This window comes from Nematolebias whitei, chromosome 11 (assembly GCF_014905685.2).
Source record: "Nematolebias whitei isolate Nwh7 chromosome 11, NemWhi1, whole genome shotgun sequence".
Classification (NCBI taxonomy): Eukaryota; Metazoa; Chordata; class Actinopteri; order Cyprinodontiformes; family Rivulidae; genus Nematolebias; species Nematolebias whitei.
The window spans coordinates 25,030,669-25,042,837 of NC_056508.1; the positions used below are offsets into that span (position 1 = coordinate 25,030,669).

General features: G+C 41.7%; 1 protein-coding gene across 1 annotated transcript in view; it reads left to right on the forward strand.

Moving 5' to 3' along the window:
- The window catches only part of LOC119417244 (neural cell adhesion molecule L1.1), an 86,526-nt gene that overhangs the window by 65,651 nt on the left and 8,706 nt on the right, over positions 1-12,169 (forward strand). The window contains exons 24-27 of the mRNA XM_037684456.1: positions 311-424; positions 3,590-3,739; positions 7,025-7,156; positions 7,247-7,319. Coding sequence (XP_037540384.1) covers positions 311-424; positions 3,590-3,739; positions 7,025-7,156; positions 7,247-7,319 — 469 coding nt within the window. The remainder of the gene's footprint in view (positions 1-310; positions 425-3,589; positions 3,740-7,024; positions 7,157-7,246; positions 7,320-12,169) is intronic.

The window sequence follows — 12,169 nt, forward strand, 5'->3', positions numbered from 1 at the left end:
ACTACTATTCCTACTTCGCGGTTTTTCACTTATCATGGGGCTTCAGGGTACGACTCCCCCACAATAAACGAGGGACTACTGTACTTTCTTTTTCAGCAGTGCAATTTTATCAAGGGAAGTTTGTCTTGAAGTTGTAAAATTATCAACATGTTTATATAAGCCAGGGGTTCTCAAATAGGGGAAAAATTGCTTGTACTGTGAAACTTCATAATTGGTCAAAAAGACAAAAAATATCTAAACATTCTGACTCCACCAGTCAAGTGTCCATTCATTACTCCAAAAACTTCCATTTGTTTTTGTCTTCCTGCAGCTCCTCCGTCAAACATCACCATAGTTTCCAGTAATACATCGTTCAACCTGAGCTGGGTGCCTGGAGAGCGAGAACGGAACCATGGCTTCCACATTCGCTACTTCAGGAATAGTGGTAAGAACTAGTAATGGCACAATTGAAGCAGTGCTTTGGTATGTACCGAAAACACTACTACGAACTGTCCCGAGCGGAGCAGGTCACATGTCTTTCCATTCCATGTTTTATTACATCACCAACTGTTCCAAAATGTCACAAAACAACAGATTGAAATTTTGTGAAATGCAAATGAAAACATAGTGATTTGCAAATAAATCTACTACAAATACACTAAATAAAAACGTGTATAGTTTCTATATGTATGAATATTTCTTGTCCTCACCTGATTGGTGGCTGATTCACCTCCCGCCATTAAAAATATTTTGAAGCTCTTATATACTACAGTGCATTTTAAAAGCCTCTTCTCACTTACCGGAGTGTCCGGCACCGAACATGGTTTTCGATTTTGGAATATTATAAATGTAGAGTGTGGTAAAAAGCATCTCAGTCCTAACTTTGTTGAACAGATCCTTTTTCTGAATGAGAATACTTAAAAATGTACAGAAGAACCCTGTACAAATACAGACTGAGGTAAATAAAACATATTTCCATTTAAATACTATAATAAACACAAAATGTTACAAGAGACAAAAAGAAATGTCAAGAAATGGGTATGTCAGCTGAAACTCTGCGGGAAAAAAAACAGGTTGGTGACTGGGATTGCTTTATGACCGTTAAAACATGAGAGGTTCTGAAGCACTAACCTGCAGGATTTACTCACGAGTTGAAATTCAGCAGCTGTGATGGTGTCAGAGTCAATGGGGAAGATGGTTTGTGGAGCTTGATTCTGGGAACTAACAATTCCTTGAATCCAGATTCTAAGGTCGTGGTCAATACGCAGGCATGGGTCATTCACAGAGAGGAAGAGACGGCAATACTTATCAGAGGGGTTTAACAAGAATTGGTAGTTAAAAGGCAAAACAAGAGTCGAGGTCCAGATAACCAATGGGCAGAAGGTGTGTCATTGGTAAGGCAAAAAGGAGAGGAATCCATGGTCATGAAATGGGGTCGATAACAGGAGCAAGAGCAGGAACAAGAATGATGAATACTTTAGGCACGAGGTGATTAGACAGTCTGGCAGGGAGGCAGAGACTGGGGCGCAGTTAAGAAGCGCAGCACACAGGTGTAGCAGAAAGAAGATAGGGAGTGGCACAGGTGAGCTGAGTGAAGCTGATAAGACTGGAGAAGTTAGCAGAACAAGCAGAAAATACACACATAAAACATGAATCATTACAAAGGGTCAATATTTCAACAATCTCAAAGTTAATTCAGTGACTTCTCTCTCAATACAAGCCAAAAGATCAGAGCAGCTGTACCTACAAACTTACACAATAACTTGCCAAACAGAAGAACAAAACAAGTATATCCCCCCTTTTTAAACCTCACTCCCACATCTTAAGCCATGTAACGTCCAACACTCAGCATGTGAACACTAAAAATCTAGAAACACACACACAAAAAAAGCAATATTGTTTTATTTGAGCTTTACAAGCTCTTGCTCCTGCTCATCTGTCAATCCAGTAGACATGTAAAAATACAACCATACAATACATTAGATTCAAAAAAGGTACCAAAAAGTACAGTATAAATAACACTTCCATCGCTGGAAATGTACAAGGACACAAAACAATATAAAATAAAACGTGGAAAAGTGACAATTGCTTCCCCAGTTCCTCACTTGATCTGTACAAATGGAGCATGAGTCCAAATTTTCGCCAACTCCAAAGGAAAAGCCAGAGTCCATGTTAACTGACTTAGGAGAAGGTTGTTGGAGGTTGGAAATGCCGAGGCTTACTGCCAGGATGTCATATGACTGTCACTCAGCAAAGATGATGTGTCATTGCTGTAAGACAACTGCGTGAAGCGCAAACACGTACAAATAATTGTAAACTTGAGACCCATTTAAAAAAGAAAAATAAAGTTCAGTTATTAAAACATAAAATGTAAGTCATAGGAAACATAATACCCGCTTTGATGGTAAGGTCAAATCGATCCCAAACCTTTGAACGCCATTTACTGCTTGTCATTGCCATGAAAATCACCAAACTCACTTTACATAATTCTGTCTCTTCACAATCCAACATTTTTTTAAGAATAATTATGCATCTTCAATAATTTATGTGGCACAAAACCCTTCAAATCTGTAAAACTGTGGTTGTCACAGAATGCAGTGAACCATTCTGAGTCAATGAAGAGCGAAATGACGCAGCGTTGACGTCCGAAGCCTCGATTGGTGTTTTGAAACAAGCTCAGGCTCAGTGTTATGAATTATTCTGCTTCAGGAAGAGTGACACAAGCTCCGTAGCCTCTACACTGGTCCCTCACCTATCCCGGGGGTTATGTTCCAGAGACCCCTGCGGTACGTGAAAATCCGCAAAGTACCGATGTTATATTTATTTCATTATTTATATATATTTAAGGCTTTATAAGCCCTTCCCACACTCTTATTAATTTTTCCCACTCTCTTATAAACACATCAGTGTTTCCCCTACCATTATATAAGCAGGGCAGCCCGAACTGTCAACAGAACCGAGAGCCCCGCCTACCGAACCGAACTGCGCGTCAAACTGAAACCCTACCTGTCGGCATGGACATAGCGCTAAGCTAGCGGCGCGCAATGATAAAACGCTTAAGGCAGCTGCCTCTTCCCTCACGCTGAACCACCCACCCCCTCGCTTGAAAACTGTCAGTACAAACAGCGCGCAGCTCAGACGTATCTCGCTTGCACCCCCTGACAAAAATCACGGATGAGATGAGCGCCCCACCATGGCAAGTTGTCTAGGGGAAACACTGCTCTTCATTTGCTCTTAAACATTTTGGCGATTATGATGAAGATGATGACAATAAGATGAATGTACAGTAGTGCACAGCATACAGTAAACACAATATTAAAAAAATGGGTTTAAAAAACCCACAATATAGTGAAGCCACAGAAAGTGAACTGCAATATAGTGAGGGTACTGTATATCATTTGCCCATCATTAGAACAAACTGTGCACAAAGCCCACTGCCTTAAGAAACAAACACCAAAATAAAACTCAAACAGAACAACTAAACACACACAAAAAAATACTGACCCTGAAGTTTTTTTTAAGTTTTTTTTATTAGGTAACAGGTGTTTTCCTCGTCAGGTGGGTATAGAACGTCACTGTGTTACAATACTTTTTCTGTTTCTGTGTGCAGATGGTGGTCAGTGGAAAAAATCAGAAGTGGTCAACTCCACTCAGGGCTTCTATTTTCTATCAGGCCTCGAACAAGGAACACAGTACCATCTAGAGATTTTACATGGAAACTACACCCACTGGAAAGAACAGATATGGACCAAAGGACCAGGTATGTCAATAACCTCTGCAAGATTTGGATTTAATTTACATTTTTTAGTAAATGGAAATGGAAAGCTGTGGATAAGTTAGCTGTCTTCCAATGAGAGAGTTGTGGGTTCAATTCAACCAGTGCACAGTAACATTGAAGTGCCGCCTGGCAAGACACTGAAACCCACAGTGCCTCCAACAGTGACACAGTCTAACACAAGAATTGTGCAAAATGTGGTACAAAATCATCAAACTTGGCAGGATTGTTCCCAAGAGTATTCTGAACAATTTTACATGATCTAAAAATCTAAGATGGTGACCATTTTTCAAAATGGCTGACAAAATCATTGTTCGTCTTGTTGACTAAATTTGGACTAAAAAAGAAGACAATTTAAAATTCAGCTTCTGATTTCATATCAGTATTTAGCCCAGATTTGTTCAAAGGAAAAGAAGGTACGCATCTGACTGAAGGTCGAACTGTGGCCTCTGGTTTACAGTCGCATTACAGTAAAGACCTGTGGCACTTTGAATGTTTTCCATCCATCCATCCATCATCTTCTGCTTATTCTAAAGTCGGGTTGTTGGGTCAGCAGCTTGAGCAGGGAGGTCCAGACATCTCTTTCCACAGCCACCTCTTCCAGCTCTTCTGCGAGGACTCCAAGGCGATGCCAGGCCAACTGAGAGACATAGTCTCGCCAGTGTATCCTGGGTCTTCCCTGGGGTCTCCTCCCAGTCGGACATGCCCAAAGAACCTCAGTAGGGAGGCACCCAGGAAGCATCCTGGCCAAATGACTGAACCACCTCAACTGGCTCCTTTCAACATGGAGGAGCAGCGGTTTTACTCTGAGTCTTGAGTCCCGAGACAACCTGCTTGCTGAGAGGCAGCAGCTCTACCGACTGCGCCATTGCTGATTTTAAAATTCTGCTGTTGACATATAAGTGCATAAATGGCCTTGCACCCTCACACCTCTCTGACCTACTTCAACCATATGTTCCTTTTTGGGTGCTGAGACCATCTGATCAGCTGCTTTTGGTTGTAGCAAAATTAAGGCTGAAGCTCAGATGAGATTGAGCTTTTTCAGTCGTGGGCCCTAAACTCTGGAACAATCTGTCCCCCAACATTAGACAGGCCCCTTCACTTCCTGCTTTTGAATCTCTCCTAAAAACACACCAGTTTTCACTTACATTTAACACAATATGATTTGATTTAGTATTTCATTGTTTATCATTGGGGCAGCACGGTGGCGCAACTGGTAGAGCTGCTGCCTCTCAGCGACAAGGTCCCTGGTTCAAACCCCGGTCCAGGGGCCCTTCTGGGTGGAGTTTGCATGTTCTCTCCGTGCATGCGTGGGTTTTCTCCGGGTACTCCAGTTTCCTCCCACAGACCAAAAACATGCATGTTAGGCTGATTGGTAACTCTAAATTGTCCCTAGGTGTGAGTGAGAGAGTGATTGGTTGTTTGTCTCGTTTGTCTCTATGTGGCCCTGTGATGGACTTGCGACCCGTCCAGGGTGTACCCCGCCCCTCGCACAGTGATTGCTGGACATGGGCACCGGTGACCCCCGTGACCCAAAATGGAATAAACGGGTAAAGATAATGGATGGATGGATGTTTATCATTGTTTTTGTGTTGTTATATTTTTATTTTAATGCTTTTAATAACAATCTTGTTATTAGTTTTTTCCTTTAATTACTGCCTTGATCTTATTGTTAAACACTTTGGTAACTGCTGCTATTTAAAATGTGCTTTATAAATAAAATGTATTTTACTTGACTATCAGGGCAGACATTCTGTGTCAGTCTCTGTGATTTCAGATCTTCACCTGCGCTCCCGCACCCCCACCAACCCACCCACCCTTTTGTGTGGAGTTCCTCTGGTCTAAATTCTGGGTCGCCTTTTATTTTTTCTTTACCTGCTTCCACTTGGTTCCATCCTCAGGAGCAGGGTATACCTTTCCACTGTTATGAGGATTATACACAGATTTGCCTACTTGTCAATCTCAATAGAAAGGATGCCTCGTCATCGTCAGTCAGACACTTACTCGACAGCCTTGATGAGGTTCAGGCCTGGATTTTGCTAAAAGTTTTTAATTTTAACAAGAAGAAAAGTGAGGTGTTGATTTTCAGCAGTGCCTCTGCTTAGATCAGACCACCACTCACATGGTCAAGACAACGTCATAAATTTGGGGTCAAAATTGATAGTACCCGTACATTTGACAGTCAGATAAGGGCAGTGGAGAAATCTAGTTTCTTTCATCTGAGGCAGCTGGCTAAAATAAGGCCACTTCTTCCATGGCATCTGTTTGAAATAGTGATCCATGCCTTTGTTACTTTATTGTAATGCTTTATTGTAATGCTGAAGTCAGTGTGTCTGTTTTTGCCCATTTACAGATGGTGCAAAATGCTTCTGCACATCTTTTAACTGGCACAAGGAAATTTGACCACATTACATCTGTTTTAAAATCCTTGCATTCGTTGCCAATCCATTTAAAAATTATTTTATTTGTTTTTAAATCATTAAACAGTCTTGTCCCTCCTTACCTTTCTGAGCTGCTACACCCTTACACACCTTCCTGGTCTCTCAGATCTGCTGGTCAGTTGCTCCTGAGTGTACCCAGTACCAGGTGTAAGTTCAGAGGAGACCAGATTTTTGTGGTACTGGGGCCAAAGTAATGGAAAGATTTGCCTTTGCACACTATTCCTCCACTTTAGCTGTTTTTAAAAGCTTCACTTTGAACCATTTTTATTCTTTGGCTTTTGCTGTCTTTTAAGTTGTTGATTTTCATGGTTTTTATCAGTTATTAGTTCTTATTTTTATCCTTTTAATTTAAGGTATCTTTTTAGGTTAGAGAAGGTGGGCCTGTAATCGGAAGATCGCCGGTCCAACTTCCGTTACCAGCATCATCAAAATGTGGGTGGGATAGGTGAAGCACCCACACCTGCCTCCACCCTCATTTGCTCCACTCTGGGCCATTGAGCAAGGCCCTTAACCCCACCATCTGCTCCCCGGGTGCCCCAGATAGCAGCTCTCTGCTCCACACAGAGGGCTGTGGTAGCTCAGTGGTCTGTGGATGCATCATGAAGGTCATCCGGCGTAAAAATAATTACCAAGTCTTCGTGCAACTTAGTTCTCTGTGGCGACCCCTTGAAGAAGGGAGCAGCCGAAAGGGGAAAAAAATTATTTTAATCTTTTATTGTGAGTGTTTGCTTGTTTTACTGTATTGCACTGTACTTTGTTCTCTTTAAGGAGTTCTAAAGGGTTTTACTGTACAAATAAAACTGGACTGAATGAAATCCTTGTCTTTCAGTTCCATCAGAGATGCCTGGAGGGTTTGCCACCCAAGGCTGGCTGATAGGACTCATCAGTGCCATCATCCTGCTCATCCTGATCCTCCTCATCCTCTGCCTTATTAAACGCAGCAGGGGTGGGAAATATGCAGGTACACCAACACAAGATCGGGTACAGCAGACAGTATGTGAGCTAAATAATATTGATAAGAGACTTTTATTCTTTTTCTGTTTTACTACAGTCAAGAACAAAGAAAACAAGGACGTTGGTTCAGACGTTTGGCCAATGAAAGATGAGACCTACGGAGATTACAGGTGGGTGAGCTGAAGTTGGCAGCATTAATTCAGAGCTAAATACAGTGCCTTGCAAAAGTATTTGGCCCCCTTGAACTTTTCAACCTTTTGCCACATTTCAGGCTTCAAACATAAAGGTATAAAATTTTAATTTTTTGTGAAGAATCAACAAGAAGTGGGACACAATCGTGAAGTGGAATGAAATTTATTGGATGTGTCAAACTATTTTAACAAATAAAAACTGAAAAGTGGGGCGTGCAATATTATTCGGCCCCCTTGCGTTAATACTTTGTAGCGCCACCTTTTGCTGCAGTTCCAGCTGCAAGTCTCTTGGGGTTTGTCTCTATCAGTTTTGCACATGGAGACACTGAAATTCTGCCCATTCTTCTTTGCAAAACAGCTCGAGCTCAGTGAGGTTGGATGGAGAGCGTTTGTGAACAGCAGTCTTCAGCTCTTTCCACAGATTCTCGATTGGATTCAGGTCTGGACTTTGACTTGGCCGTTCCAACACCTGGATACGTTTATTTCTGAACCATTCCATTGTAGATGTGTCTTTATGTTTTGGATCATTGTCTTGTTGGAAGATAAATCTCCGTCCCAGTCTCAGGTCTCTTGCAGACTCAAACAGGTTTTCTTCCAGAATGGTCCTGTATTTGGCCCCATCCATCTTCCCATCAATTCTGACCATCTTCCTTGTCCCTGCTGACGAAAAGCAGGCCCAAACCATGATGCTGCCACCACCTTGTTTGACAGTGGGGATGGTGTGTTCAGGGTGCTGAGCTGTGTTGCTTTTACGCCAAACATATCGCTTTGCATTGTGGCCAAACAGTTGGATTTTGGTTTCATGTGACCAGAGCACCTTCTTCCACATGTTTGGTGTGTCTCCCAGGTGCTTGTGTCAAACTTTAAACAACACTTTTTATGGATATCTTTGAGAAATGGCTTTCTTCTTGCCACTCTTCCATAAAGGCCAGATTTGTGCAGTGTACGACTGATTGTTGTCCTATGGACAGACTCTCCCACCTCAGCTGTAGATCTCTGCAGTTCATCCAGAGTGATCATGGGCCTCTTGGCTGCATCTCTGATCAGTCTTCTCCTTGTTCCAGATGAAAGTTTAGAGGGACGGCCGGGTCTTGGTAGATTTGCAGTGGCCTGATACTCCTTCCATTTCAGTATGATTGCTTGCACAGTGCTCCTTGAGATGTTTAAAGCTTGGGAAATCTTTTTGTATCCAAATCCGGCTTTAAACTTCTCCACAACAGTATCTCGGATCTGCCTGGTGTGTTCCTTGGTCTTCATGATGCTCTCTGCGCTTTGAACAGATCCCTGAGACTATCACAGAGCAGGTGCATTTATACGGAGATTTGATTACACACAGGTGGATTCTATTTATCATCATCAGTCATTTGGGACAACATTGGATCATTCATAGATCCTCACTGAACTTCTGGAGTGAGTTTGCTGCACTGAAAGTAAAGGGGGTTGAATAATATTGCACGCCCCACTTCTCAGTTTTTTATTTGTTAAACAAGTTTGACACATCCAAGAAATTTCATTCCACTTCACGATTGTGTCCCACTTGTTGTTGATTCTTCACAAAAAAATTTAAATTTTATATCTTTATGTTTGAAGCCTGAAATGTGGCAAAAGGTTGAAAAGTTCAAGGGGGCCGAATACTTTCACAAGGCACTGTATAAACACTTAGTACAGGCTGACTATGGAGGGTAATGACCAGCTAATTAATTCAATAATATCAAATTTTTAGGTCCTCAGTGTTACTTTACAAAGTTTGACATTCAGAGAGAGAATGAGAGAGTCAGAGAGTTTCTTTATTTGTCATTCACACCACATGTGGTACATGTGGTGGAACAAAACAGAGTCCCAGTTACATCCAACAATAAAATCCATCCATCCATTATCTTTACCCGTTTATTCCATTTTGGGTCACGGGGGTCGCCGGTGCCCATGTCCAGCAATCACTGTGCGAGGGGCGGGGTACACCCTGGACAGGTCTCCAGTCCATCACAGTGACACACAGAGACAAACGAGACAAACAACCATTCACTCTCTCACTCACACCTAGGAACAATTTAGAGTTACCAATCAGCCTAGCATGCATGTTTTTGATCTGTGGGAGGAAACCGGAGCACCCGGAGAAAACCCACGCATACACGGAGAGAACATGCAAACTCCACCCAGAAAGGCCCCTGGACCGGGGTTTGAACCAAGGACCTGCTTGCTGAGAGGCAGCAGCTCTACCAGTTGCGCCACCGTGCTGCCCAACAATAAAATGTAAAAGAAAAACAGTAATAAGATCTAAGATATGAACTTAGAAAAACATAAACTAAATAATACACTAAGCACTAATAGCATAAAAACAATACGCTGATCAGCAGCACGAACATGAGTCTGAGTGAGCAAATGAGCACAAATGAACACATCAACATGAAAGAGATCAGCAGCAACATGATGTGATTTTTCACAGTGATTATTCTGGTTAGAGATTGAGTCTAACAGCCTCAGGGTAGAAGCTGTTCCTCAGTCTAGTGGTTCTACACTTAATGCTCCTCAACCTTTCAAAACGTCTGGAGTGTGTGGAGTTCCAAAATGTATAGATCTACATGAGAGGTCTCAGTACATAACAAGGCTCAGTTGTTTTGTTTTTCAACTTTTTGGAAATTCTGCAAAATAAGCACAGTTACTTTAAAGCTATAAATAAATTGATCTGGTGCTGTAGTTTAATTTCAGTCTGACATTCTAGTGTTGCCAGATGTAAAATATTAAGTTAACATACCAATGACACCCAATTTGCATTCTCGATAATCTCAGAATCATCTCTTCTAATAGCACATTATGATAGACAGTACATGTGATATCCTATAGCACATTTTTAACTAAACATTTTTAACAAAACGGGTAAAAAGTAAGCCTCCAACAGAACAGCACCTCCACGAGTGTGAAGTTCAGGTTGAGCCACCATGAGTACACAATGCTGAACTGATCTAGAAACATTTTACTTGGGGTGGCCATGTGGAGGCTACTGAAAACCCTGGAGTGTGTTACCACTACCAAAAACCAGAAAAGACATTTGGGAGATTTGCTACAGAATCAGAATCAGAATCAACTTTATTGTCATTGCACAGTTAAGCACAACGAAACACATTTCAGTGCAGCCGTCCAAAGAAAACAAGGGTAGACGGAGGTGCACGGAGGCTGCAGCTTTGCTGAGAAGCGCCGCCCTTATCATTTAGATAAGGAAAGGGAAGAAAAACATGAGGAAAGAAGAAGGTATATAAAAAAAGATCTCTCACACTGTGTCCTTGACACACAGGACGCATTGTAAAGTAGCAAAAAACCTACCTCAGCACACAAAAGCAACACAGATAGACACAAGACATTTTGCAGGGTGGGATGGAGGCTGACAAAGGTGGTGAGACTGTTCGTGAACACTGCCAGAGAGTTCTATAGTCCTGATAAAGATGGTACAGTGTCTATCAGCCAGCTCAGCTCTGATAAGGGTCCACCGATGTTCTTCTTTTTTTTTTTTTGGGGGGGGGGGGGGGGGGGGTAGAGCAGAGCTTCATGATTTACATATCCTAAAGGAGCAATTTGAGATAAGTTGGCCTGTCCAAGGCCAAGTGGGGAAGCCAGATGCAGATAAACAACAATTGTTTTGGGGCAGGCCGACTCTACTGATTTCATGTCTGCCTTCATAGTTCTGCTGGTACTCAATGGTGAATCCAAACAGCCAGATTTGTGGTCATTGCACCGGTCTGTGCTTGTAGCCTTCTCCAAGGTCGATTCCTTTATGCCAGCAAGTTTCAGGAGCCACAAGTGACCTGCGATTCTCAGAAATTGCGTCCAGCTTACAGTTTAGCTTGCGAAGCATCTGAGTTTGAGCGCTTGAAGCACGGTACAGTCCATTACATAAGTCAAGCCTCATAACTGCCAAAACTGCTGCCGACATCTTCCTAATTTGTCGATATCCCAGGTACACACTGATTCCAAAAAGCAGAAATCCTGTTATAAATCCAATTATGTACGCGTCTTCAACGGATAATATGGACAAACACACCATCTGTCCCCAGAAATCCATGATATATCCAGCTGCGTGTGTCCCTTCAGGGCATGAGGGTTCTCCTGCACCCTGTCTTCTCGACGAGAAAATTTTATCAACTGTGTTGAGAGACCAGCTGACCAGATCCATAATTTATAATTTGGAAGATGTGTAAAGAGCGGCTCTGAGAAAGATTCACAGAACAAGAGCAAAAGCAGGAGGGAGGCAGGAGAGGGAAAAGAAAGTGTCCATCTTTGTCGAGAGCAAGTCAGAAATATCATAAATAGCTTATTGAGCTTCTTGCAGTCTATGTTTAGTGTGGTGCACACCATGATACCAAACAGCCCTATGACTACCTGCTGCTCTTTAACTAGACAGGCTGACTGATTACAGACTGAAGACACCTGAGATGGTGATTACAGGACACACTTTAGTTTAGCATGTTCCTATGGTTAAGTTATTTTCAATCTTTTCTAGGGGAGTCAAGACCACTTTTATTTGCTTATGTTTTTATTCAGCTGAACCAAAATCAAAATTCTAAAGAAATGTCTAATTTTTATATGTTTGATTTTTATAAATTTCTACTTATTTTTTGTTTCTAGTTTTTTTTAGAGAACTTTCTGTGTTACTTTAACATCCTAAGACCTGAACTCTTGCATATGTGGATGCCAGGTCCTACAAGGTTAAAAGGATTTTCAACTAGTACGAACAATAGACTGTAAAAAACAAAATCAAGTTATGAAAAAGACTGTAAAAATACTTTTTTTTTTAATTTAGCTATTTAGCTTTTATAATTAAAACAATGAATCCAAAA